At 37.3% G+C, this 27,467-nt stretch overlaps 1 protein-coding gene across 1 annotated transcript in view; it reads left to right on the forward strand.

Moving 5' to 3' along the window:
* The window catches only part of LOC126203914 (carboxypeptidase D-like), a 266,351-nt gene that overhangs the window by 66,765 nt on the left and 172,119 nt on the right, over positions 1-27,467 (forward strand). The window contains exons 6-7 of the mRNA XM_049938305.1: positions 20,316-20,540; positions 24,791-24,982. Of these exons, the coding sequence (XP_049794262.1) occupies positions 20,316-20,540; positions 24,791-24,982 (417 nt within the window). The remainder of the gene's footprint in view (positions 1-20,315; positions 20,541-24,790; positions 24,983-27,467) is intronic.

Below are 27,467 nucleotides of genomic sequence, written 5' to 3' on the forward strand. Positions count from 1 at the left end.
CTGGTATTCTCAGCACATTCTAGACTCTGTGGGAGTCTGAAATGGAATGTCCCATGCATCTAGCTCCAACTACCATTCTGCGTTCAGCATCTGTTAATTGCTATTGAGTGGCCATAATCACGTTGGACACCTTTTCACATGAAACACCTGAGTACAAATGACAGCTCCACCAATGCATTCCCCTTTTATACCTTGTGTATGCAATACTACCGCATATATAGCTATCTCATGACTTTTGTCGCCTCAGTGTAATTTTCTCTTTCTCATTTTAATTTTATGACTGACTTACCTGAAATACATATTGAATAATGTGGTCTTTCATCTGCACCACCTTTTGTGTGTGCTGTTGAGTGTTTGCATGCACAGTAACTGGTGTACTGTGTTATTAAAAGGAATATGATGTGATGAGCTGTTTGTAAAAACTGTGTTTAACTGCCAGGAATTTCCCATATAAGCATGGAAATTTAAAAAAAAATTACTTGTAAGTTAAAAAATAGCCCATAACAATTGTGAAATGCATGTTTTTTTGCACGTTGCATTCTATTCTTCCCCTGCATTCATTCATAAGTCATTACAAATGTACTGCAGTTATAAGTTTTATACTTGTGATGCATGAAGGGAATTGCTAAAATTGTCTTTACTAGCAGTAACGTCAATCTGCAATAATGTGTCTTGAATGGTTATATATTTTGTACTATTAACGCCATTTAAATGCGTAACAGTTGTGTGTGTGTGTGTGTGTGTGTGTTGATTTTCTTTTCTTTTTTTAAAATCTTATTGTACGAAGAGTCAGTATTGAAAAATGCAGCAATTCACTGTGCAGTGCAAATATTCCATTTTCCTCACTTTACTGATTATTATTGTCTTGCATGCTGAGTACAAGCGTCCTATAAAGGAGAGAATAGAGATTGTACACTTTTTGTGTGTGTCAAAAAATAATTGTACATTTGTGGCTCTGATAAAATCGTTTTCTGGTATAAATATAATATTTTACATATACTGCAATCAGTATTGATTAAAGATAGCAACTTGTTGAAAGAGAACAGTTGTGACATACTGGACACATGTTATCATAGTACTTAATATAAAAAATTCATTGAAAATTACATAACAGTTTTTTTTCACAAGCTGTGACATGGTAGCAAACAGGACAGTAGTATCCAGCAAGTGACATCTTAAAACAATAAAATAGGCCATAATGAAGAGTATTTCTAACATAGATGTGGAAAACATGTGCCTAAAACATGAGCAGGCATGCCTATTAAGTCCTAATATAAAGAAGCCATAGTGGCATTGTCAGAAGATACAAACAAAATCAGCATAGCATTGTTTCATCCATTTGGCTTCTTTCCCCACTTATTTTATCATTTTTGTATTATTCTGTTAGCCAAATCCCAGAATTACAAATCAGCACTTAACCATTTCCTTTTAACAGTTTAAATAACTTTAGCTGTGTTTTTAATTTATTGCATTTTATCACTGTAATAACTTACACACCTGGTAAGCCCACCATAGACGTTACCTATTGTATTCTTCTTTTTATTGCATTTTGTACAGTTATATAATTGATGAATATGTGTGGGCTTACAGTAGTGACATACAACAAGCTTATGACATAAACATTTTGTTGCTACTGTATTACATTGTGTCATGAACAGTGGTGCTGTTAACAAGATTGCCGGCCGGTGTGGCCGTGCGGTTCTAGGCGCTTCAGTCTAGAACCGCGTGACCGCTACGGTCGCAGGTTCGAATCTTGCCTCGGGCGTGGATGTGTGTGATGTCCTTAGGTTAGTTAGGTTTAAGCAGTTCTAAGTTCTAGGGGACTGATGACCACAGAAGTTAAGTCCCATAGTGCTCAGAGCCATTAGAACCATTTTGTTAACAAGATTATTCCGTTGATACTGTGCCACTGTGCCTGGTATATATCATATTTTAAATATGTGGAAGGATGGTATGCTGATTTTGTGTGTGTCTTATGATGATGTCACTATGGGTTCATTATATTAGGACATGTTTTAAAATAGTTATTTCTTGTCGTATTTTAAGTGCATGTTTTCTACATGTTTGTCAGTAATACTTTTCATTATCGGCTATTTTAATGTTTCGAGGTGTTGACTGTCCATTTATTGTATATGGTTTTTCCCACGTTTTGCTGCAGATCTGAAGGTGTCATTGCTGACTGAAACTAATAGTCTGAGGACTTAATAATTTTGCGATCATAGACAGAAATAAAAGAAATTTATAAGAGTTTCCACCTGTGTTTAGGATTTCTCTTTACCAGATTACAATTTTTCATTTTGTAACATGGTGTAACTATTAAACTGGTGAACTGTGTGTAAGTACCAAAAATTAATGATGTCAGAACTGTGTTATACTATTGTGAGTTTATTTGAAGCAACATATTCTACAGTTGTGATTCATTTATGAAACAATAGTGTATGTAGTTTTAAATATAGTTGTGAAGTAAATGTAATGCTCTTAATGCAATAAGTAAACTGATCCAGTAATATGATACCTTATGTAGAACAGAAATATAGTACCCAAAATACTGTTGCACATTTATAAGCTACATTGCCAAGAAGATTATTTTGTAGTTATATGTGCTGCAAAGAAGGACATTTTAAATGTAACTTACATGAACTGCCAGAGAAAAGTTAACTACAGTGTAAAGTGTTGTTCCTATAATTCATCAGGCCTGGAATTCTAGTTTTTGCGTGTCAAGGTAAACATGTAAATCAAACCATGCATTACTATAATTTACTTTCAAAAGCAGGAAAGTAAAGTGTGGTGATTTGCTGTTATTGTTGCAGAAAGTCTGTATTTGTATTAAAATTATGTAATAACAAAGTTCCTTATTGTCATGCAAAAGACATAAGATACAGTGCCTTTTAATTGCATATTTCATATTTTTGATTGCACATTTACAATTATTTTGACAAAGCATTTTTGTATGTTGAAATAAAATAATTTATAAGGCAGGACTTGTATTGCTAAAAAAGTGAGCTACCAGTTTACATCTCTTAATCTGTTTCTTCAACATAATGTTATCTGTTTACCATGTAAGTGACATAATGAGGTTGCAAACTATTTACTGAACTGTTTCAGGGTAAAGAAGTAAATGTGAGGTGGGTGAGTATAGTAACAGACTCTGAGAAATTTGAGAATGAGGTTACGATCACTTAAGGAAAGGAACTATTAGATTACAATTTTTTTTGCATTAAACATAAATCCTATGAATAACTGGGATAGCGAAGCATTTAACTTGTAACAGATCTTAGATTATGAAAAGTATGTTGCTGATGGATTGGTATGTACCGTAAACTAAACAAAATTGTAATCACACAAAATCAGCTACATTTTATGAAAAATATGTGAGAAACTGCAAATGAATCTAAGTTTTGTGAATAGTGCTTAACTTTAAAGTCTTTTATATGTGTGCTGTGGGGGTAGTGTGCGAGATTAATTAAAACAGATTTAGAAAGTTGGTCATGACCTAACATACAAAACAAAGTTTTGAGTGCCATTGAAAAACATGGAAACCTGAGACAGTTGCTTAGCAATGTTTCAGGTGTATATTAATCTTCAGAGAATAACACAACAGTGAGGCAATAAGTGCTCCCATTGAGAAAGATGAAGTATGAATGCACATCTTGTCATGTTTACCCCCAAGAAGCAGGGAGGGAAAGTAGAAATAGTGTACACTTGTATTCTAACAAGTGGAGTGCTTTGAAACGCTACATTTCTTTAAGTGCCACTAAATGAAGTGGCCATTTAGAACCAAAAGAAAAACAATGTGTACAATATTGCTCAGGTTAGCTGCTCATGAGGCTTGGTTGGCAGTACCCATAAACTCACTTCCCCAGTGGTCGCATTATTTTCCATGGCAGTGACTGTTGATTCGTTGTTTGCTGTTTCAGTCACGGATGATGATGCCGTCGCTTTCTTCGAATCTGTGCTTATTAATTTAAGACATTTTCAGTTCCTTTGTTAGTACATCATACATTTTTTTTTGCATGACAACCAGCCTTTCAAGTCTTCTAACATCACAATACTGATGTCACAATAGTTAGAGCAATAGACTGCTAGTGGTTAACGGTTTTGGCTATCATTGCTGAGGTTTGAGCTCAGTTCCCGCTGACAACTTCAAATTTTTTTTTTTTTGTTGGAAAGGTCCGGAAAGAGGTCCGCTCAACCTTGTGAGACAAACTGAAAAGCTACTTGAATATAAAAGCTGTGAAATTGACACACAAACTGCTGAAGTAGCATTACATCAAGGCAACACAAGACATATGTTTATTAGCAGCAAAAGCATCAGTCTTTTTTTCCCCCATTAGAGAGTGAGATATTTGGCATATTACGACTAAGTATCATATTCTATGCAAGGTTCCAGACGAGTTCTATAGGATTTAAGTATAGATAGTATGGCGAATCATTTTGTTACAAAATTTTGTCTGTGGAGTCAACAGGAGAAAGTTGGTGCTCATTTGTTAATGCAAAAGTTTGGCTTTCCTTGCATTTCTGTATTTTTTTATTTTTTCTGCCCATTTCTACATGATAGTCTGAAATTTGCTTATTGTACTCATAGAGCAGAAGTGGCCACAAATTGAGACTGTGCATTCATAATGTGAAGCATTTCCATGACACAGTTGTTTGAGAATAGTTGTCAGACTCTGTCAGTTTTCAACATTTATTCATAGTGCCCCCACAAGGATGAGCGGAACTGCTCCAGACTTTTCCACCAGAAAAAGAATTGAACCCAGCACCTTGGTGTTACTAGCCAAAAATGCTAACAAATATACAACAAGACCAACTTTCTTTCACAGTATGGTGACGTTAGAAGACTTGAAAGACCGTGAATCACAGCAAAAGTGTGTGATGCCTCCTGGAGGAAAATGGACAAGGAAACTGAAAAATAATAAAATCAATCAGCATCATGTTGTCCCTCATCATGTTGCTAAATGTTTGCTTGCCAAAATTTGTTGCCTATCGTACCTTTCTTTTTTCCATTGTGACTAAAATTAATGATGTTAACAGCAAGTTCTTGTGGCTTCCTTTGAAGTTATTTTCACTCTCACACTACAAAGTAACAAGACGTGCCACTTTGATTCCGAATGTGACTGTACCGCATCATGTGACCAAATTAGTTCCTGCTAAGGCTACCTCTTCACCTTGCCAAATAATTTCACATGCCTTGTAAAAAATCCTGTTCAGGCATCAGAATGTTGAGTTTTTAAACACCCAGTCTTGAACCTGGAATATTTGAAAGCTAAAGCAAGAGTTATCTTTGACTTTTACATGCCCATTGGTTGTTTGGTTGTTTATGATCTAAATGGTTGAATCATGGTTTTTCATCTTGATTAATGTAATCTCGATAAAGAAAATTATGTAATTTGTTTAGAAGGAGTTTATCTAGTTATATTTTAATTATGGAGCTGATTTTTTTTGTGTGTGGAACAGTTTGCCATTGTTGGTACAGAAGTAACAAAAATTAAGACTGACTTGAAATGGAAATAGATCTGTAATGTTTAAGTTAGCATGCTGTAGCCACAGATGGAATAACATATGTAACATTTTGTGTGTGTGTGTGGGGGGGGGGGCTGAAACGTTGGGATTTTTTTGTATTTCTTTGGGCACAGGAAACTTTATTGTTCATACTTTTAGTAAACGAATATGTTCAAACACTTATTGTTATTATGGTGTTGAAGCACTGTTCATATTTATTTCTTAATAAAGTGGTGGTAGCATTTTTTTGTCTTTTTGGTGATTGATATATTTTAGTTTGGCACTGTGCTGGTCCCCATGCAGTGGTACTGTTATTGTATCTGTGTCAGTTTAGTTTGTATTCTGATTTGATCTGAAATGCAAATACTTAATTTTCTTTTTGCACAAGTCATTTCTACTGTAATCTTATAAAGTACAGGTATGTACGTGAAACAGAATTCCTTGAGTACAAATAAACATTGATGTATCCAAAGCATATTTTCGTGTTCTTTTTTACTTATTATGTATGATACAATTGTTACCGACTCATTGGTTGAGTGTGCTAACAATAGTGTTTATTAAATGTCCAAGATGCAGTATATGGACAGTTCAACAGCAAATAACACAACAGTGAGGCAATAACTGATCCCATTGAGAAAGATGAAGTATTTGTTCACTGCACAGACAGGTCTGATTCAAACAATCTCTTTATTTGCAAAATAAGTGGTGAAATATTACTGTATAGTCTTTTGAGCCTTTTGACTGGATGGCCCTTGGCTGTATCTTACTGACTTAGTGGCAGGTTAACATTGTTTGCTACCCTCATAGATGATTATCGCTATCTACCTTTTTCCTTGTGTACAATGATTTATATTTCACAATGTAGGAAAAGACAGTTGACTACTTACGGTAAAGAAGACACGTCAGACATGTGGCTAAGCCATGTCTCCGCAATATCCTTTCTTTCAGGAGTGCTAGTTCTGCAAGGTTTGCAGGAGAGCTTCTGTAAAGTTTGGAAGGTAGGAGACGAGGTACTGATGGAAGTAAAGCTGTGAGGAAGGGGCGTGAGTCGTGCTTGGTAGCTCAGATGGTGGAGCACTTGCCCGCGAAAGGCAAAGATCCCAAGTTCGAGTCTCGGTTCAGCACACAGTTTTAATCTGCCAGGAAGTTTCATATCAGCACACACTCTGCTGCAGAGTGAAAATCTCATTCTGAAGACACAAGTTGCAGACAGGCACAATTAAAAGATGCTCACGTACAGCTTTCGGCCACAGCACTAATAATCTATCTATCCATCCTTTATTATAGCTGTTTGTTTCGGGATTTTGCAGGTGCTTTATAACTCACTGCTGACCCATATATGTAGCAAATTGTACTTTATAGATGGTCTGTACTCAGAATCTATACCATTGTGAAAATTCTAGTTCTCTAAGTAGAAGGAAAGTCAAATTTCACTGATGCTCCCATGTCCAAATTCAGTCATTCTACCAGCTAAACTACTCCATCCCAGGGACCCAAACGTCAATCTCATAAATTTACATGTTCATCAATGAAAAATGAACTTTTAGAAAGACATTTGAGTGAGGAACTGATAACAGGCAATAAAAGCAATAAGTCAGAATGTGCTGGAATAGGAAACAATGCAAAGTATGAAAAGTTGACCCCATAAAAATTGTATTTGAGATGACAGTCTGTTGTTATGACTATTTTAGTGAGTTGTTAAACATTATAGTAACTTGAAGCTGAGTCTGAAGAACAGATTCATGTAATTATCTGAATTTCAATGAATCCATGTTGTTGGTCTATGACCCTCCAGAAACAATGCATTGAATATGAGATGCATTTGGATGTTGTTGATGTTGGTTTTTCGACGAAGGTGCACCTGTTCATGATCCTGATTCAAGATGACAGTGACATACAAATTTGTGCTTGGGATACTGCATCATACAAGAAGCCATTGCCGATTGTGCGGCAGCTTTGGCATATTGCACCCATTATGCCAGATAAAGCCATCAGGCATCATTTGTGGGATGCTGAGCTTTGAACGAAGATGCTGCTTGCCATGCTACCTCTCATGTCTCATCATCTTGCAGCCTGGCAACCAAAGGGGTGAATGGTGCAAAGCCATATTCACCACTGAGAGCAGATGTCTTGATTTCTGTGACTGTCTACATTGGGGCTTAACAACTCACTGAATTGGAGTGTGAGTACTCGCACTTGATAGGATTCTTGCTCATGAGTAGTGCAGTAGTGGCTGGATGGTGAGTGTGGAAAATATACATGCACACTGTGGTTGCATCAACACTGGAGAAGCAGCAGCTGTGAAATAATAGCAATGATGACAAGACAGCATTGTATATCATTGACTGAACCTTCACACTTTAATCTGCAGTTTAAGGAATCTTGTCTTTTTATGCAAGAAGTGATGTGTTTGCAAAAGATTTAGTGTATCATAAGATATTAAATACTTTCAGGTAGTTCAGTTTAAAAAGGCTCCACATGTCTCACCATGTCAAAGAATATGGAAACGGAAAATTGAAGGACCTTAGCATTTACAAGACATTTTAAAACTTAAGAGAAAAATCTCTCAGTAGGTGGAAGAAGAGGAAGTAAAACCAAGTAGGTCGCCATCTAGATGAACTGAAAAATTGCTTACTTTAGCAAAGGCCTAGTGTGCTATCATAGTGGTGATTTAATACTAGAAAACTTAGTAGTTGCAACTGAACATTTATCCACTTCAGGTAGAATAATTTTGTGAGGAGCTTTTATCAAACATGAAAATCATGCTCCCATACATATAAAGGCATATAATGATGACATTCAAAGCCAGTTCACAAATTCTTCGTTAAGAATTCATTGCACATTGTTTAGCGCTCTGTCAGAGTGCAGATATCACAGGCATACAGCTGGATTTGACATCCTTAGCAGTATTGAAGGAAGTGCAGAAAATGTAAATTTATCTTTGAATTTATTAGCTTATCTGATCAGACAGAGTCCTGCTATTTGGGAAATAAATCAGGATTTGTAACAAACTAAATGGGAAAATGAAAAACATTGCAGTACACATTTTATACTAAACTGTAGGTTGAAGTACCTGATCAGCAATGCGACAGAAAATACATAGATATCCTGGTTTTCTCCAAGCATTTCCTTCAGGATCGATTTCCTCATTTACACAAGGATCCCCACAGCTCCCCATTCTCTTCCCTATGACAATGGAGGGGGTACAGTACTTGCAGCTCATAGATGTGCACTCACTGTTTGCTCAAATGGCACATTTGCTGTGAAGTCTTGCTCTACATCTACATTTATACCCTGCGAGTCACCTTACAATGTGTAAGGGGAAGGCATCTCTGGTATAAGCATCATTTGTGCCCGTTACTGTTCCATTATTGAATGATGCCTGGGAAGAATTGCTTTTTGTAAACCTCTGAATAAGCTTTAATTTCTTTGATGTTATTCTTCTTGGAATGTACAAACTCAGGATTTGAACAGTAAACTATCCCTTACAGGTCAATGGCTTTCTTGTAGCATCTGCCGCTGGAATGTAATGAGCATCCCCAGAACATTCTCGCATTTACTGGATTAACTGGTGATGAAACATGCCTTTCCTGTGCAGGCTTCCCCCCCCCCTCCCCCCTGCCATGCGGGATTAGCCAAGCGGTCTAAGGGGCTGCATTCATGGACTGTGCGGCTGGTCCCGGCAGAGGTTCGAGTCCTCCCTCGGGCATGGGTGGGTGTCTTTGTCTTTAGGATAATTTAGGTTAAGTAGTGTGTAAGCTTAGGGACTGATGACCTTAGCAGTTAAGTCCCATAAGATTTCATAAGATTTCACACACATTCACATTCTCTCCCCCTCCCCCTCCCTCCCTCCTGCCCTCCAACTCCTATTAACCTTACACAGTAAGAATGTAGACAGACAAGCAGTACTCAAGAATCAGTCAAATGGATGCTTTTTGACCCACTTCTTTGGTGAAAGAATTACACTTTCTTAAGATTCTTCAAATATCTCAGCTGAGCATTTAATTTTTGCACAACTACTTTTGTGAGGTCATTCCCATTTAGGTCACTTTGGATTGTCACTGCTAGATACTTTACAGGTGTTACTGTTTTCAGGGATTTATTGCATACAGTGTTACGAAACAGAAATGGGTTTCTCACAATATTAATTCACAGTTGTTATATTTATTTATGTGCAGTCCTTGGACCAAGAAATCTTGCCTCTGCAGGCCTTGCTACATTTTGCTACAGCCTTCCTGCAGTGCAACTTTCCTATGGACAACAGCATGGTCCATGAACAGCCACAAGGAACTTACAATGTTATCCACTAGGTGGTTTATATTTACGCATATTGTAAACAATATATATGTATGAAGTTTTTCAGATTGTGACTGACAAGTTGAGTTTTGTCTGCTAGGAAGCCCTGAATAATCTTGTCTGCTACTCAGTAAGCTCATATTTTGTCCAGTTAATAACAGTGGGAAACTGGATCAAATGCTTTCCAGAAGTCATGGAACACAGCATCAACTTGGCGTCGTCGTCACTGTGGATCTCATGGACAAACTGAGTGAGCTGAATTTCACTTCATCTCTGTGTTGTGAAATCCATGTTGGTTTCTATAGTGGAAATTTTAATTCTCCACGAAGGTTGTAGTAAGACAGCATTGTTGTAGTAAGACAGCATTAAAACAGGTTCCATAATTTTGCAATGGATTGGAGTCAGTGACATAACCCTACAGTTATGTGTAACTTTCTGGTGACATTTCTTGGAAAATGGGAATGACCCGCACTTTTTACCAGTCATGTGGAACTGCTTGTTGCTTCATTGACCTACAATAAACAGCTGCGAGAAGCGGAGTAAGTTACCTCACATAATCTGTGTAGAAGGTTAAGGTGTCAAATCACTTCGAGATGCCATTCCACTGTTGAGCAATTTTAATTGATTTTCTATTCGACTATCACTAATCTCAGTATCTGTCATTTTAGTGTTGATACAAGTTTACTAGAAGGAATTGTGTTACAATCTGCTACCAAGATTGCATTCAGTATTTTGCTTCTATACAGTGCCAGTATGAACACTGAGTAACTGGGTAGATTATTTTGGTTTATTTACTGATTTTTAAATGAGACCAAGACTTTTTGGATTGTTGGTCAAAATTGTCTGCGAAATTTAGCTTTTGAGTTCATTGAGTGCTGTCATCATAATTTTCTTTATGTCATTTTGGTTTTATTCAGCTTTTGTTTGTTAGTAAGGCTTTGACTTCATTTAAGCCTGTGATGAAGCCCTCTTCGCTTTCGTAACATTTTTTTACACAACTTATGAACCACAGCCAGCATTTCAGATTCTTTACAACATTGTACATTTGTGCTCCACATTATGTTGTCATGTTCAGGTGCAGTGAAATCTCTTTTGCAGTTTTATGTACAGCCCCCCCCCTCTCTCTCTCTCTTTCTGTGTTTGTTTGTGTGTGTGTGTTTTACAGATATTCTTAAAAATTACTTTGATAGTACTTACATGCATCTATTGATCTATTGTTATGAACAAAGGAATCGGGACTCATTTCAAAGTAAGACTCATAACTGAAGACAAATGTACTTCAGACAATGACATTCTAGGCTGAAGATGTGTCTGGAGATTCCCTGAATAGTGGTGGGATACCACCTTGATTGTTACCCGCCATATGGTCAACAACCAGGAATGACGGTCTGGGGTGCCATTTCATTTCATAGATGGACCCATTTGGTCGTCATCTGTGACCCCTTATAGCACAATGGCATGCTGATGATAATCTATGTCCTGACGTGTCGCCCTTCATGGCAGGCCGTCCTGGATGTACATTTCAGCAAGATATTGCCCTTCTATACTCAGCGAGAGTTTCTACTGGTTGTCTTTGTGCTTGCCAAACCCTACCTTGGCCAGCAAGGTTGCCAGATATCTCCCCAGTTGAGAACATTTGGAGCATTATGGGCAGGACATGCCCAACAGCTCAGGATTCTGACAATCTAATGTGTCAATTGGACAGAGTTTGGCATGATATCCCTCAGGAGGACATCCAGTAACCCTATTAGTCAGTACCAAGCTGAATAACTGCTTGTGTAAGGGCCTGTGGTGTACCAATGCATTATCGTGTCACTCCATTTGTGAAGCTCTTTCTCGTGAATAAATTGTTCCAATTTTTCTAAAATTGTGGTCGTTTGTTTGTCTGTACATGTACATAACATTTACCAATTCATATAATTCCTTTGTGGTGCATCATTTCCTTTTATTTATTTATTTATTTTTTTTTTGCCCCCCCCCCCCCCCCCCCCGGAGTGTATATCAGGAGTCCTAATTAAAATAGACAATTAAAATAGGACCAACAGCTTATATGAGGTCTTATTCGCAAACACAGAATAAGCTCATAAGAAGTAAAATAGTAATAATAAGTTCTTTGGCCATTTATTCATCTTCCAAAAAGTAATTTATCCTCATAATGCTGCATAATTTGATGATTATGTGGTGTCACATATCATGTGATTTTTTTGGCAGATCTGTAGACAAAATTTTACTTTTGAATTCAGTGTACGCTTCTTGCCTTGTTCTCCTGATACTAGTTTTGGCTATTTTCGGTTTTTGTTTGTTGCAAAAGGTCTTTTTTTTAAAATGTTTGATGAAGCTCATTCTATTTTTGTAGCAACTTCATAACATAGTTATTGAATCATAGTGGGACTTTTCCACAATTTACAGCCTTGCTCAGTTCTTGCATCTCTACAGCACACTGTACAATATGATTCAATTGTATATATTAATCATCCATTATTTCAACTCCAGAGACAAGTATTTGGAGTTGACTGGTCAGATAATCTACAATCCGTTGCTTGTCTCACATGCCAACTTTCCTGTTAATACCTAAAGTCATCGATACTCTAAAAGACATAGTTATTGTAAATCTCCTCTACAATAAGAACTGAAAAATTCATGTCTGTTTGTCACTAAGAGATCTAATGTATGTTGCATTTATGAATCAGTTCTGGAACTAAATGCTAAAAATAGTTTTCAGAAAAGATGTTTTGAACAACCGCACATTAATCCTTGTCTCATGGTTTAATTACATGACTCACTTCTATAGCTGGCGAGTTGAAATCTCCCTCACGAGAACACAATGATCAGGAAATTTACATGCAATATTCTCCAGGTTTTCTCTGAAGTGTTCCACCACAACAGTTCCCAAAGCATATAATCTATGAAAGAATCCTATTACATTGTGTGACAGACTTTCATGCTTTACCTTATTTTACATTCAGAATTGATGATAACCGCACAGCTAACATTTCAATCAGAAATGAAGGTTTCACGAGTTTCCACTTCTAGTTTCAGCATATTTCTAGTACTGTGATGCCATTATAATCGCTAACAAATGATGCTAATTCTGAATCTTACCATGGATTCCCTTTGTAGCCTATTTAATGTAGAAGATCTACTCCTGCCTCTGAATATAGCAATTAACTGATCTTTGGCCTATGGAGGAATTTATAACTTAAGAAGCCCACATATGTCCTCTACATTTAGTCTGTCACCTGAGTAGCAGCTGTACTGCATGACTGATCTGTACTGGGAGGGGCACTGAAATTTAGAGAAGAAATGATTAAAAATGAAGATATAAAAATCATCTGCAGCATAAGGTAACAAGAGTTGTCTAATTTTATTTCCTGTCCTGAACATTCTGAACTTGCTGTGCTTTTATATAGGAAACAGAACTTTTTTGTAAGATAATATCTGGAATTACTGATGCTTACTACCAAACAACTGTAAGCATAATCTTTGTACCACAAGTTGTCATAAAATTAATGTTTCTACATGTCAAAAAAAAAAACAGAATGCATAATGGAATAAATTTGTACAATAATCAATATGACTACATAAAAGTGGGTGAAGATGGTCTTAAAAGGAATGTCCAGTTATGTGGGGTGATTCGTGATTTAATAGTGTGGTCTGATGAAGCAACTTTGTATTCTGGGCTAATGAAAAACTGAATACATTGTTAGATCAAACAGTTAATCTTTCTGTTTATCTGTGTGTTATTGTATGCCTGTAAGAGAAATAACGGTGCAATTTTTCATTAATGGAAGTACGATCTGTGAATGATACAATGACATATAGCAAGAAAGTAAATGGTTCTAACAGGTCTATACAAGTCACTCATTGATGCTATTGGTACAAATATTGGCAATAAGAAACATAAGACTAGAATACAGAATTCAATGTTCTGAAATTGTTACACTGAGAAACTGCAAACTGCGGTTCCTCCTTTCAGTCATCAAGAGAATGCCAAAATGACAGATATTGACACATTTTCATCTAACAAATAGTAAACTAAAATCTGTAAACTTAGGAAAGGTGATCTGAGTTGATGGGATAGCTGTACAATTCTATATAGATTATGCAAAAGACATTGGTCATGTTATAGTAGCTGTGTATTGTAGTTCCATGTGGCAGCAAGATACTCCAAGCATTATTTCTGTTTTCAACATGCATCACTAAACCAATATACAGAACTAGACCAATATTACTGATTTCAGTCTTTTATAAGGTTGTCTCAGCACCATTGTAGCGAAATGCTAAAAGACATACAAAAGATTAACACTTGGTGGAGGTGTTGCTGTTGGACTTCAACTTAAACAAATGCAATCACAAATAGGCATAAATATCCATTGTACATGGACCAGTCACTTTAATGTAACCATTGCCTATGTTCGACATCAACATGCAATAACCACTCTCACATGGCATATGGAAGCACTAGCAGTGGAGGGTAGATACACTGTGTTGGGGGGACATGGAAAACAATGCAGTCATAATTGTAATAAGGAAATGGGTGACTTACCTGATGTCTGAAAGGGTGTGATCACTGGCTTTCAGGCCAAGGGTGGAAGCATTTCCGAAATGAATGAGTCTGTAAACTGTTAGTGTGCCACTGTGGTTAAAGTATACTATGCATGACAAAATGAAGCTATTCAAAACCAGCACTGAGGCAACTGTGATGCATTATGGGGCTTAGATGACAGGGGTGAACTACAACGACGGAGATGTATACTGGTGAATAGACATGGAACTTTTGAACAACTGATCACCCAGATGAAGCAAGGGGGCACCAACAGTGTCTCCTCAATAGCTGTTAAGTGAACATTGCTGCATGTGGGCCTCTACTGTAGGCATCACATTCATACACCCAAGTTGGCTGCTGTTCATTGTCGATGAAGGCTGGAATTTGAACACCTGTACTGCAACTGGACATCCACTGCATGTTGACAGGGACCTTTTCCTATAAATCCTGTTTCTTGCTCCACCAGACAAATGGCCACGAATGATGTGAAACATCTGAAGTCAAACACCCCGCAACAATCACTGGGATAGTCCAGGCTGGAGGAGTGAACATTATGTACTGGAGAATGTTTTTGTGGCATTCCCTGATTGATCCAGTCATTCTGGAAGGGACACTGGATCAACACAAATTTGCATCTATGCTTTAGGACTATGTCCAGCTCAGCATGCTTGGTTTTCCTTGGCACAATAGCAACTACCAGTATGCAATGCAACGTGTCACACAGCTCGCATTTATGTGTGCAGTTTGAAGTATGAGCTTACCTTACTCCCCTGATGACTAAACTTCCTGGATTTAAACCCAACTGAGAATTTGTGGGACCACCTTAATAGGGTTGTAGGCATAAGAGATTCTTAACTGAGAAACTTAGCACATTTGGTTATGGTACTGAAGTTGGCATGGCTCCACATCCATGTCATTGCCTTCCAGAATCTCACTGATTTCTCTTTCTGCACATCTGGCAGCTGTCTGTGCTGCAAAAGGTGGTTATTCAGGCTTTTGACAAGGGATCACATTAATGTGACTGGACAATATAATTCTGCTACATAATTGGCAATCAATTACTCAAAACACCACAGTTATCACATATCTAGAAACATGTATCAGGTGTGATTAAAAGTGGATGACCTCATAAAGTAGTTGTAAGGAAAATAGATACCAGACTGAGAATCATTGGAAGAATCCTTAAGAAATTTAATTAACCAATGAAAAAGGAAGGTTATGAAATCAGTAAGAAATTCTTGAATATTGTTCATCAGTCTGGGATACTAAGTAGGTAGGATTAATAAGACAACAGAGAAGATCCAAAGAAGAGCAGTATATATCATCATAGTTTTGGTTAGTAAACATGAAAGCATCACAGAGAAGTTCAACTAACCCCAGTGTAAGTTGCTATGAGAAAAGTGTTGTGCTTCACAGAGAGGTTTACTGTTAAAATTCTGAGAGTGCATTCCAAGTAGTTTCAGGCATGGTAACATATTACTTCCTGCTACATACATCTCGCAAAGTGACCATTATGGTAAAACCAGAGAAGTTAGAGCTCATATGAAGGTTTAATGACAGTTGCGCTTCCAACACGTCACATGCAAATTGGACAGGGAGGGGGAAAGGTAACAGTGGTGTCTGAAGTAATGTCTATCACATACCATAGATAGTGTGTGGGATATAGAACTCCTTGTTGCTGGGGACAGGATCTATTACATTCATTTGGAATACCTCAGATTTCTTTCGTTTTCAATTTAGCTTTAGTCACATGATCAATAGTATCAAATTATTTGGGCAGGTTTAGAAATATTCAATAAGCATTTCCTTTCTGTCTGTAAATTTTAGGATAGCACACAAAGTCATAGACAGCTTTGTTTGTAGATGTAGAGTGGCTGAAGCTGTCCTGGTCATTTGGTTGTAATGAATTCTTGTTTGTATTCACTAGCAGCTCATTATAAAAGAGCTTCTTTGAGGTGCCGTTAAGCTTTGCTACTTTCTTGCGATTGACTTCATTGTCTGTGACACCATGTGTAATGGTGGCAGTGGGTGGATGAGGAACACTGTGAGGAGGGGTAGAGAGGGGAGGGGAGAAGTTTCCCTAGCAACCTAGAAAATACTTGTAGAACAAGAGAGACTATTATATACAACATAGATTCTATAATGTAATGTCATGTTTGTTGTGCAATACTGTTTGGAATATCAGTAGTGTGTATGACATTGTAATCCTAAAGTTAGTCTGGGTTAGGTATCTTGTTATGTTGCTGAAACATTCGTTGGAAATATTTGCTGCAGTGTTGCCATAGGACACTTGTGCGTTTTATAGCTTTGCTACTAGAACTTTTTGTATTCAGTATTGTGCCTGTTTTAAATTTGATGTTCCAAGTGACCTGTGTCTTGCTTTGTGATTTGTAGATATATTCATCATTTGTCCTTTCCTTGTATCTTTATTATTTTGTGAGAGCCTGTGTTGTTTTGTTTTCTCTTTCTCTTTCTTTCCCCTTCTTCTTCTTCTTCTTCTTCTTCTTCTTACCCCAGTAGCTATATAGGAAGCTGTTCAATACTCAGCATTAACTCTTGATTATAGGTTATATGCTATGAAAGTGGTACTGTATCTGGACATGACACGTACGGATTACTGTAGGAAACTAGATGGTGGATCAAAATAAATTTTAACAATAAAAAGCAAGACAAGATTAGACAAAGACTGTTTTAATTGTTAGAAATGCTTTTTTTCCTTTTTGCAATGAAATGCATAAATATTTTCTATGGATTGGATGTTTTTGTACCAGTCACAGACCAACTTTTATTTCTAGCTGGATGTAATCTATATTGCATAATAGGAGAATCTGGACCATGTTTCATGAAAATTCTATTTGTAGTGTAATGCGAAGCTTTATCCAATTAATAAGAACCGAAGTTCGTAATATTACTATAACAAAGTCCCTGCTATCACTCAATTTTGACAGATAATTTTTTTCTGGGCAGAGAGCTGCTGTTAATAACAAAGTCTCATAGTCATATTTTACACTTTAGTCTTGTAAAGAGAACAGGTCTGTGAATAGAAATCATATCTGATGTAGATCCTTGTTAGTGTATTTAATGTAGGGTTAAATTAAAAGTCTTTGTCAGGGGTCACAGTTTATCTCTTTTATTTGGAGGCTTGAAGAAATCAAATTAAAGTCACCACAGATGATTTCCATTTTTGGTATTTTCAAGGTCCTGAACAAGCTTTCAGATTTGAAGATGAAGTCTTCTGGAGGATCTGCATCAGTTACCATTACTAAATGTGTGTTACTGAGTTCAGCTGCTGCTGTGTTTTGATTATGTGTCTTGACAGCTTCATATGTTAAATTCTTCTCTGTAAAGATTTCTGTTCATCCATGTTTATAGTAATCTTACATAGCAGAAAACTGGCTTTTTATTGTTTGTGTTTGGCGCATTCATAGTTAATGCTGTGTTCTATAAATAAAATCAGAATTTTGGTCAGATCATAGTATTAAATCATAAGAGTTCATAGTATAGCTTATATTTTATTTTATTTGCACAGATGTCTGGAAATTATGATGCATCAGCTTACAAGGGTGTGCCGATAGCAAGCCTCCATTTTTTTATGTGAAAACTCTTAATGCTTTATAAATAAAACAAATGTTATTAACATTCTGCATCTTAAATATACTCAACATAGTCACCCTGGTGACGAACACTTTCTCCCAATGAGAGAACAGATTGTTGATACTGTCACTGTAGAAGGTTTAATTTTGTAAACGGAGCCACAACCTCACCTCTGCTTGCACTGATTCATCACAATCAAAGTGAAGTCCTTGAAGGTGTTCTTTCAGTTTTGGAAAAGATGAAAATTGGATGGGGCCAAGTCTGAACTGTACGGAGGATGAACAATGACAATGAACCCAAGGTGTTGGATTGTTGCAGATGTCACAACACTCATGTGCAGTCTGGCATTGTCATGCTGAAGGAGAGAGCACTCCATGTGTGGACAAACTTATTGAATTTGAAACTTGACACATTGTTTGCCACATACCGACATAATTACGTTTCAAACCACCGTGTTTCACGCTACAATTCGGAGCTCTGTAATGACGGGGGGCTGCAATATTTGTTGACATGAAGAATAGAGATGTAGAATGTTAATAAATTTGTCTTATTTAAAAAGCTCAAAGAGTTCACATAAAAAATTCAGAAGCATTTACTTTCCAGCAAGCTCTCATAAATCATAAGAGATGATGGTTATTTTGGTTACAGTTTTTATTGCTGTTAATTGTTTCTGATGAACCACTTACCGTTATATTCGACCTAATGAAAAATATGTTTTTATAATTATCTATTTTATAAGTATATCCTTTCTTATGTCTCTGGTTTTTACTTCTTTAGACCACTCCCCACCCCACCCCACAAACATTCAGTTTTCCTTTTTACTTATAAATACCTACAATATGCACACACCAGTAATATTTTGCTTTCTTATTAATGTCTGTCTTGTGTGTGATTTATCACATGTGATGGATACTAAATTAGTACTGAAACTGCAAAATAATTTGCACACATCTTGGTGCTATAATTAACACTGAGAGTGGGGAATAAGAGGAGAGTTGCAATGGATATAAGTATTAGAGTGCAACAACTAACAAAAGTGGAAGATTTCAAGTACCTTGGGAGCATTACAGAAGACAGCACAAGGCATGATTAGGATATTAGTGAAAGGAGAATGTAAGCCCATAAATTTCTGCAGAGTGTAAGAAGCGTGTTGTGGAATAAAGATGACCACCAAAATGCAAACAAAGTTTACACCATGCATATTATGCACCAGTACTCCCATATTCATTGGGTACATGGGTAATGTAAAGGCAGGTGAGCAGGGTACAGGCTTGCGAGGGGAAATTTCAAAGAATCAGGATAAAACTAACAAAAATGGATAGAGTAAGGAATGAACAGGGTGGGAGAAATGGTGAAAGAGATGCCAATGCAAGAGTCAATAGAAAAAACGAGATGAAAATGGAATGGACAAGTGAAAAGAATGAGAGTTGGCAGGATACTGAGACTGCCTTAGTAGCAGGCAAGAGACCTAGAGGAAGACGTGAGAGACAGATGGATGATTGGAGTGAAGGAATGTGTGAAGAACAGAAGAGAAAACTGGGACAGAGTGCAGAGGGATGAATGGTCGGAGGACAGGGAAAGGTGGAGAGAGTTATGTCCTAAGCAGACCAAGCCAGGTGTTGAAAACTGTAAAAGATGATGATGATGAATAAATGCCATTGGGTGTCGTCATCTTAAGTTTGCCATGTAAATGTGGTAAGTAGTATCAGCTGTGCAGTCTTGTTGGTTCTTATTGGCTATTGAAACTGTCTTTCTGCCTGGGAAAGACTGTATGAAGGATGATGTGAAACATTCATAATTTAAGCACCATTTTCTTGATTGTAATTGGCAATAGTTCATCCAAAGACATTCTGTCACTATTTGGTCTCATGCGGAAGTTTACCTCTCAGTGAAGATTTTATAAACAACAAGCATTGTTTGACAACTGTTTTAATACACCAGTGGTCTGAAATTATTTCACAACTGGATGCCGAACTTATTATGTGAGAGAAGAAATTAAGTTAAGAGTTTAAATTTAATGTCACTCTTGAAAAACACATCCTTAGTGTTTGAGTGTGTGTTTGTGTGGGGGGATTTGTGCACCCTCAGACGTGCGTGAATTGCTTTTGTTTAAGAAATGGGTTTTACCACATTTTTTGTACATTGGAAGATGTTTTCGTTGTTTCTGACAATGATCTATCATTAAGGTTGTGCTACTAAATATTAATTTTATCTAGAGATTATAATGATGTTAAAGCTATTGCAATATTCCTGAGTCAGTGTATTTCTGCTGCTCAGCTGGGCAGTTTACTAGAAAATCAAGAAACATAAAAGGAAAGCCATTCACTACAATTGAAACAGCTGAAGCAACAGGTTTTGATTTTTTTTTAATTTCCAGAGGACTTGAAACCAGAGGTTGTGACACATCCATTAACAAATGCTGAAGGTTTTATTCTGCCTACTTCATTTTATCACCATAACTACACAGAGATGGAAAACTTCCTTAAAAGCATAGCAGCAACATATCCTTCAATCACGCGCTTGTATTCTGTTGGTAAAAGTGTTGAAGGTAGACAGCTATACGTCATTGAAATTACTGACAACCCAGGACACCATGAACCAGGTAAGTGGACATAAATAGAAATTTTGCCTATTCTTACCTCAATTATTGTTGCAAGAGACTCACTTCAGTCTTCTGAGACTACCTTCTTCTTCTTCTTCTTCTTCAACTTCTTCTTCTTCTTCTACTACTACTACTACTACTACTACTACTTCCACTTCCACTTCCACTCATCAGTTGATTGTTAGAACACACACACACACACACACACATTATCCCAGCTGACAGTGTCCTGCAGCCCAATCCAGGTGAGGGTTTATGTTTGACAGAGTAGCCGACATGCAAATAACTAGATAGGGGGAAGAGACTCTGATGGCTAGGAGAAAGGACTAGTAAGGGAACAGAATAGGAATATAGCACCAATCAGCCCATACAGGTCTAGGCAGGGGCAGTTGGATGTAACATATGATGAAGTGGAAGAGTCGGTTGGAAGGGAGGGGAGAGATAGAATAGAGGAAGACCACAGAGAGAGAGAGAGAAGTGCGTGTGTAGAATAATAAGCTGAAGGGGGATAGTGACAGGGATGGAACTGGTATGGAACAGCAGCTGGCAGAGAGTGAGGCCAGAAGAATTGTGGAATTGAAGAAAGGAAAATTCCCATATGTGTAATACAGAGATGGCTGGTATAATGGGAGGGGGAGGGGATCCAGTCGGCATGGGTTGTGAAGCAAACATTGGAGCTGAACATGTGCTCAGCAGCATATTCTATCACTGTGTGGCCAACTTTGTTCATTGCATCAGGCTGGGGGTGGACTTTCATTCCCGTGGACAGATGGTTGTTTGGTTGGTGGTCTGCCCATATAGAAGGCTGTATAGGAAGTTATTGTAGGGCTTGATCTTTAACAGGGGCACAGTCAGTAAGGTAGAGGGTTGGGAGTATGTGTGAGATAAGAGTGGACCAGTAATTTTGTAGGGTGATAGAACATCACTTTCAGAGAAATGGGAAGGATTGTGGGAAGGATGCTCCATCTTTCAGGGTACAATGAAAGCTAGTCAAAGCCCTGGTGAGGAATATGGTTAAGAGGTTCATGTGTATGCTGATACTGTGTAATGGGGAGATGGAGTGCTCCTTTGAAGCTGGTTCATAGAGTTAGTTGAAGGATATGTGGATATGGCACAGGAGCTCTATTTGTAAACCAAATATGAAAGATAGAACCTGTCTGTGGAGGTATTACTAAGGCCTCCAGACCCTCACAAATAACAGCTTCAGCTACTATTTTGACAGAGTTTTATAGAGACTGGCGGTAAAGTTCTTAAAACATTGTCAGGTGACATGTTCAACTTGTCATTGCAGCATAAATTGAAACATACCATAAAAATGTTTTAATGATAAGTTGCACAAACCATGGTGTCACGATATGATTAGCTCCGCACTGAATAAAAGATGCAAATATCTCGTTTTAATATGATGGAAATTCCTATGGTCATGGCAGTAATGCAATCTCCAGAATAGCAACTGTGATGTTATTTATGACATATATAAGATAAAAAAGCTAAGTTAGTCAAGTAAAATGAATTGCAAAGGAAACACTGTTAGTTATCAAAATTACAATTTTTGTCTTAATTTTGTGCATTGATATATTTGGGAAGAAAATTATTCAAGTAAGTTTTATGCAGTGTTGATGTAAACTCTCTTAGTTTTTTGAGTCAGTTTGTGTATTAGGTGAAGAGTGTGTGAAACTATTGCATAGAAATAAATATGTTGCTTATTATATTATTGTATGGAGCTTAAAGTGCCAAAAAAGGGTAAATACTTGACTTCAAGAATAGGTTTCTTGAGATAAACTTTACTTTTGGAAACATTCTCTATTGTTGACTAAAATATTGTGCTTGAAGCAGATTTTTCATGGTTTTGTAATATTCAAAACAAATAAAAACTGTCTGCCAGACTTAAACTGATATCAATCCACATCAGGGATTGACTCCCAGTATCAGCGTCAAACTCCACAGTGATTCCCCATCTAACCTACCATATACAGGGTGTTACAAAAAGGTACAGCCAAACTTTCAGGAAACATTCCTCACACACAAATAAAGAAAACATGTTATGTGGATATGTGTCCGGAAACGCTTAATTTCCATGTTAGAGCTCATTTTAGTTTTGTCAGTATGTACTGTACTTCCTCGATTCACCGCCAGTTGGCCCAATTGAAGGAAGGTAATGTTGACTTCGGTGCTTGTGTTGACATGCGACTCATTGCTCTACAGTACTAGCATCAAGCACATCAGTACGTAGCATCAACAGCTTAGTGTTCATCACGAACGTGGTTTTGCAGTCAGTGCAATGTTTACAAATGCGGAGTTGGCAGATGCCCATTTGATGTATGGATTAGCACGGGGCAGTAGCCGTGGAGCGGTATGTTTGTATCGAGACAGATTTCCAGAACGAAGGTGTCCCGATAGGAAGACGTTCGAAGCACTTTTTCGGCATTTGAGGGAGCACGGAACATTCCAGCCCATGACTCGCGACTGGGGAAGACCTAGAACGACGAGGACACCTGCAATGGACGAGGCAATTCTTCGTGCAGTTGACGATAACCCTAATGTCAGCGTCAGAGAAGTTGCTGCTGTACAAGGTAACATTGACCACGTCACTGTATGGAGAGTGCTACGGGAGAACCAGTTGTTTCCGTACCATGTACAGCATGTGCAGGCACTATCAGCAACTGATTGGCCTCCACGGGTGCACTTCTGCGAATGGTTCATCCGACAATGTGTCAATCCTCATTTCAGTGCAAATGTTCTCTTTACAGATGAGGCTTCATTCCAACGTGATCAAATTGTAAATTTTCACAATCAACATGTGTGGGCTGACGAGAATTCGCACACAGTTGTGCAATCGTCATCAACATAGATTTTCTGTGAACATTTGGGCAGGCATTGTTGGTGATGTCTTGATTGGGCCCCATGTTCTTCCACCTACGCTCAATGGAGCACGTTATCATGATTTCATACGGGATACTCTACCTGTGCTGCTAGAACATGTGCCTTTACAAGTACGACATGACATGTGGTTCATGCACGATGGAGCTCCTGCACATTTCAGTCAAAGTGTTCGTACGCTTCTCAACAACAGATTCGGTGACCGATGGATTGGTAGAGGCGGACCAATTCCATGGCGTCCACGCTCTCCTGACCTCAACCCTCTTGACTTTCATTTATGGGGGCATTTGAAAGCTCTTATCTACGGAACCCCAGTACCAAATGTAGAGACTCTTCGTGCTCGTATTGTGGACGGCTGTGATACAATACGCCATTCTCCAGGGCTGCATCAGCGCATCAGGGATTCCATGCGACGGAGGGTGGATGCATGTATCCTCGCTAACGGAGGACATTTTGAACATTTCCTGTAACAAAGTGTTTGAAGTCACGCTGGTACGTTCTGTTGCTGTGTGTTTCCATTCCATGATTAATGTGATTTGAAGAGAAGTAATAAAATGAGCTCTAACATGGAAAGTAAGCGTTTTCGGACACATGTCCATACAACATATTTTCTTTCTTTGTGTGTGAGGAATGTTTCCTGAAAGTTTGGCCGTACCTTTTTGTAACACCCTGTATACGTTGCAGGACTAGTGCTTCTGCAGTAGAGGATATTTTCAGAGATTGGCCTACACCAGTTTCAGGACTGTTAATCCGTGAAACTTTTTCTGTTTGACAATTATTCATTGTATTGGATGTTAAAGATGCATTAAGACTGTGCACACACCACTTAAATCCAGACATCTGGCTTTTACTGGATTACTTACTTTGCTTGTAAAACCAGAACAGTAAAATACAAACTGTAGATCACAATTTACAGGAAACCAGAATACCTGTGGTTAGTTATACATAGAGAAGTAATTAAAGCGTTCCACTATGCTTCTTCTTCACTTGTTAAAGAGAAAACAAAAAAATCAGATATTTTATTGTTTATACATGTTATGAAGGTTATAAAAGTCATCCAAAATAGTGATGTTAGAGGAAAACAAGACAATTGAGGATGAATAACGAAATTCACAGTGCACTGTATTTACACGAACAAAAGCATTGCTTCTATTTGTTTTCATTAGTTCAAAATTCTCTACTTGATGTCTTGTTTCATATTAGGTCTGTTATGTCTCCTTTGAGTCAGTGTCATGGTCAGTCATAGAAAAGTCTGTCGTGCTGAGGGGCTGAGGAGACATTCACGTGTTTTATGACATCACACTGAAGTATAATATGAAATAATGTTTCGATTTCTTAAAGCTGTGTTACATTATTGTGTTAATTGACAGGTGAACCAGAAGTGAAGTATGTGGGTAATATGCATGGTAATGAAGTGGTGGGACGTGAGGTGCTGCTACTCCTCATAAAATTCCTATGTGAGAATTATGGAACCAATGACACTGTTTCACGCATTGTGAACTCTACTCGAATTCATATCATGCCAAGCATGAATCCTGATGGTTACGTCAGAGCTAAAGTTGGTATGTATAATTAACTGCCACTAATATTTGATTTTCTTGTGTATGATAATATTTTCTGGTTTCTGTTTTTCTTTGTCTTTCACATTACTTTGATTGGGTACATTATTATGTATTTCATAGTGTACACTAAAATCAGTGTGAGGTAATTGACATTTATGAGTAATTACTTAATGTAATGCTGAGTAGCAACACCAAGTGAGGTGAACTGAACAAAGTCATAGTGACTATAAGAGAGCAATGCAAGAAGTGTTCAGTGAAGTCAAATGTAAAATTTTGCCGACCCACATTACAAAGAATCCTTAGAAGTTTTGGTCGTACATGAAGTCAATAAGCGTATTAGAATCATCTGTTCAGTTGCTCAGTAACCAGACTTGCACCAAAATGATAGGTGACAGAGAGAAGCTCAAAAGACTGCACTTGGTCTTCTGAAACTGTTTTTTTGTGGAAGAGTGTAGCACAGTTTCTCCTTTCAATCATTGTGTAAATGCCAGTGTGACAGATATTGAGATAAATGATCATGGAATAGAAATCAGCTAAAAGCACTCAACAGTGGAATTATGTGTTGTCTGTTTGGAAAATTTAAAGTATTCTGAAAAGATAGGCTACCCTGTCCCTTTCTGAGCACCACATAACAACAGTGTTAGAGAAATTACACATATAAGATTATACTGTTGCTTCTTACTCATGTGGAACTAATATTGGGAAAGGAGGAGTTGTTACATATATTAAGACAGAATTCAAGTTCAGAAACACTGAGAGAAGTAGATTTTGTGGTGGTCAAAACATAGAAGTGTAGGCGTGTAAATTAATACAGAAAAAAATAGTTGACTATTAGCTGTAACTGTGTGTAGATCCCCACTAGAAAATTCTGAACTGTCTATGCAATCTGCCAGAGAGCAGCAAGCAGTTAATAGTCTGCAGTTATTTCAGTGTACATTTTCTAAAGAATTCTTGTAGGAAAAATGATCAGGAAATCTTATTTGGATCCTACAATTTGATCTCAATAATTAAATTTACTCCATCAGTGGATAAGCTCTCAAAGCAAGAAAATAACTGTGTACACAGTAATAGATGCTCTCACTGATCACGATGCATAGTTATTTAGGATAAATAAGATAGTCTCCTACAGTATTGATACTTCTTGGTGAAAATCAGTTAGAATAATTAATGACTCCAGAACAAATGTTTTTAAGAATAGTTTACAATAGATGACCTGGAATGAAATTTATAATAAACCAAATGCTGACATAAAATTTAAGTTATTACATGATAAATTCATATCATTATTTGAAAATAGCTTTCTGCATAAGCTAATCAATAAGGACATTAAACAGCCATGTTAAAAAACCATGGATCGCTAGAGGGATTGAAGTATTTTGAGAAAGGAAAAGAAAAATTTATCTGGTAGCAAGAAGAAGTAGAGATCCTAAAGTAGTCGCACACTTCAGAAACAACTCAAAACTACTTAGAAAAGTTATTAAAAATAAAGGAACATGCACAGTATGTCAGAAATCTATAATTGTGGAAACAGACTTAAGGCTGTTTGGAATGTGCTAAAATGGAGACTGGATGGCTGGCCACGGAACTGGATAACATTGCTGTTGAATTAAACGCAAGGACTATAGACGGTAGGTAGCAGGTATGATTAATAATCATTTCCTAAATATGGTGGAAAGTTTCAGGAGAAAAATCACAGTGCTATTTTGAAAAAGCAAGCCTCCTGAACTTCTCTCTGGATGTATCACTGTCTTCTTCTTCTTCTTCTTCTTCTTCTTAAATTAAGAAAATTATTTATTCTCTCAAAAAGAAAAATTCATCTGGGTAGGATGGTGTTTCCAACAGAGTACTAAAGGTTTATTCCCATGTAATAAGCCCTGTCTTATCCGAAGTATGTAATGCCTCACTAACTCAGGCCATTTTTTCAGTGAGATTGAAATATGCCATTCTTAAACCACTTTTTGAGAAATATGATAGGAGAGGTGTCAATAACTACTGACCTGTTCTATCACTGGCATAATTTTCCAAAATTTTTGAGAAGGTAATGTATTCTAGGATAGTGCCCCACCTGAGCAACAATAACATCCTCAGTAAATTACAATTTGGATTTCAGAAGAGTTGCTTTGCTCTCACTCTACAAGCCATAAATAACAAAATAGCAAGGCTTGGTGTTTCCTGTGACCTGTCTAAGACATTGGATGTATGAATCACAGTATTCTTCTAGGTAGTTAGTTAGCTAGTTACATGTTCCATGGATCATTTTGCACAATAGATTGTAATGAAGTGTAATGAGTCATTTTACATTCGCAGCGAATATTAATTTGCACATACTGTTACATTCTGAACATTTCTAAACTTTTTTCCTAACGAAAAGAAAAAAGGTGTACAGATGTTATTTAGTAATACCTACTCACCACCTTTTATACGTTACAATAATAGAAATTTTTCTACGGTATAGAATAACTTGTCAAGGAGACATTTTCTCAGT

This window comes from Schistocerca nitens, chromosome 9, assembly GCF_023898315.1.
Source record: "Schistocerca nitens isolate TAMUIC-IGC-003100 chromosome 9, iqSchNite1.1, whole genome shotgun sequence".
Classification (NCBI taxonomy): domain Eukaryota; kingdom Metazoa; phylum Arthropoda; class Insecta; order Orthoptera; family Acrididae; genus Schistocerca; species Schistocerca nitens.